We start from the raw sequence: 2035 nt of genomic DNA on the forward strand, positions 1-2035 counted from the left end.
CCGGCGTATTGCTCGTCTTCGTACTGTGGCTTCGCAACACCGATCAAAGGAAAGCTATGACAGCCGCCATCAGCCTGTAGAATACTGCAAAGGAGACTTTGTGTTGTTGTGGACACCACCACGTAAACGGGGCCTATGCGAAAAGTTTTACCTCAGTACAGTGGTCCATTTATCAATGTTGATTGCTTGAGCGATTCGACATACGTGGTAGCATGGCTGACATCAGCTGGCCGTTGGTCAAACCAAACCCAGCTGGTACATGCCACCCGCCTTAAACGGTTTCACCATCAACATTCAGAATGATTCATACTCCCCCAGCGGGCTTCGTCTGGGATCCGGGAAATGCAACGGGTATGAGCCGAGAGAGGAGAAGAGGAGGAAGACGAGAACTGGTGCAGATACTGACGCCATTACTACCAAATCATCAACTTCGCTCCGCTAGTGGGCACGGCGGCAGCGTGGCTGCAACGATGTTCAACCGGAACATTTTTTTCTTGGCGCAGATCTTCAGCATCGCAATCACCGGGCACGCTCCCCCATGGAGCCAGGTGGACCACCCCGATAACCCGTATCCGACTTTGCTTCAAGAAGAAAGCGAGCAATTGTCACACTTCTGCCACATCACGGATCCACCCGGGGGGACGCTCGCCATCTTTTCCGAGTGCAGTGCCAGGGGCCGAGTGACGTCATCACAACAGCAGCTCATAAATGCACCACCGCATCCCGGACTCTTCAGTGGGCACGGCGGCAGCGTGGCTGCAACGATGTTCAACCGGAACATTTTTTTCTTGGCGCAGGTTAGTCGCATGCCTGAAGCCAAACCTTTTCGAAGTAACCATGTTTGTCTTTTGCTGCTGCCTTGCCCCATTGGTGTGAAACGAGTGTTGTCTTCTTTCAGTTTCCGCGCATTTGTTAATCTTCTTTTGAGATGCAGTGACATCGAGCAGAACCCAGGGCCGGTCTCGGGGAGCTCGGATAATGAAGAGCAGCTTCATTCTAATCTCACTGACCGTGAACTGATTCTACACGTACTTAATAGCCAAAAAGAAATATTGAAACAGATGAACAGTTTTGGTGATGCGCAGAAAGCCTTAACCAACTCTTTCGCGCAGTTCAACGATAGGCTCGATTCATTAGAAGCTTCAGTCGCTTGTCTTGCTGGTTTCGGTGAAAAAATTCAGTCCTTCGAATCAACTATCACGAAGGTTCAAGACGACGTTACCTTCGTCTTAGATAAAATTGACGATCTAGAAAACCGCAGCCGGCGAAATAACATCATCATTCACGGCTTAAAAGAACAACAGAACGAAACCATGGAATCCTTGCACGAGAGCGTGATTAACACATTCTTTAAGGAAACCTTAAAAATTAGTGTTTCAGGAGTAGAAAGGTGCCACCGGTTAGGAGATAAAAAACAGAACAAAATTCGCCCCGTAATTTTGAAGCTTGTCGATTTTCGCGAAAAGCTCTTAATATTTAAGAACTGCCCTAAACTAAAAAACACAAAAATGTATACTACAGAAGACTTCTCCCAGAATGTTCGGGAAGTCAGAAAGAAACTTTGGGACAGCACACGTGAAAACCGTAAGCGGAAAGAGGACGTAAAGCTGGTTTTTGATAAGGTGTCCGTGAATGGGACTATGTATGTGTGGGACAAAGAAAAAAATGATAAGGTGCCTCTTCGAAAACGATCAGCCATATGACAACCTTCCGTATCCCCTTCTATTAAGCTACTAAATGTTAACTGCCGTTGTATTGTAAACAAGTCACTTGAACTAGAACATCTGATCTCGATACATCATCCGGACATTGTTGCATTGACAGAGACCTGGCTTCACCAGGGAATCCATGATTGCGAATTTGTTCCCCCAGATTATCGTGTTTATCGCAAAGATCGTGATTCCAGGGGAGGCGGTGTGGCGTTGCTCTTTAAAAATAACATACAAATTGCTAGAATGGCCGACCCCATTGGCGTTGAGGCCTTATTTTGTAAGATGTGTCGCGACAAACAGTGCATGGTCATTGGTGTTGTTTA

The 2035-nt window shown here is 46.9% G+C and overlaps 1 protein-coding gene across 1 annotated transcript; it reads left to right on the top strand.

Annotated features, from left to right (window-relative positions):
* Positions 1-428: 428 nt before the first annotated feature.
* Positions 429-1812, top strand: LOC142784429 (uncharacterized). Its single transcript, XM_075882798.1, has one exon. It carries the CDS (start codon positions 471-473, stop codon positions 1701-1703), a length of 1233 nt encoding a protein of 410 aa, XP_075738913.1. The 5' UTR covers positions 429-470; the 3' UTR covers positions 1704-1812.
* The last annotated feature ends 223 nt before the right edge of the window (positions 1813-2035 follow it).

This window comes from Rhipicephalus microplus, unplaced genomic scaffold, assembly GCF_043290135.1.
Source record: "Rhipicephalus microplus isolate Deutch F79 unplaced genomic scaffold, USDA_Rmic scaffold_14, whole genome shotgun sequence".
Lineage (NCBI taxonomy): Eukaryota > Metazoa > Arthropoda > Arachnida > Ixodida > Ixodidae > Rhipicephalus > Rhipicephalus microplus.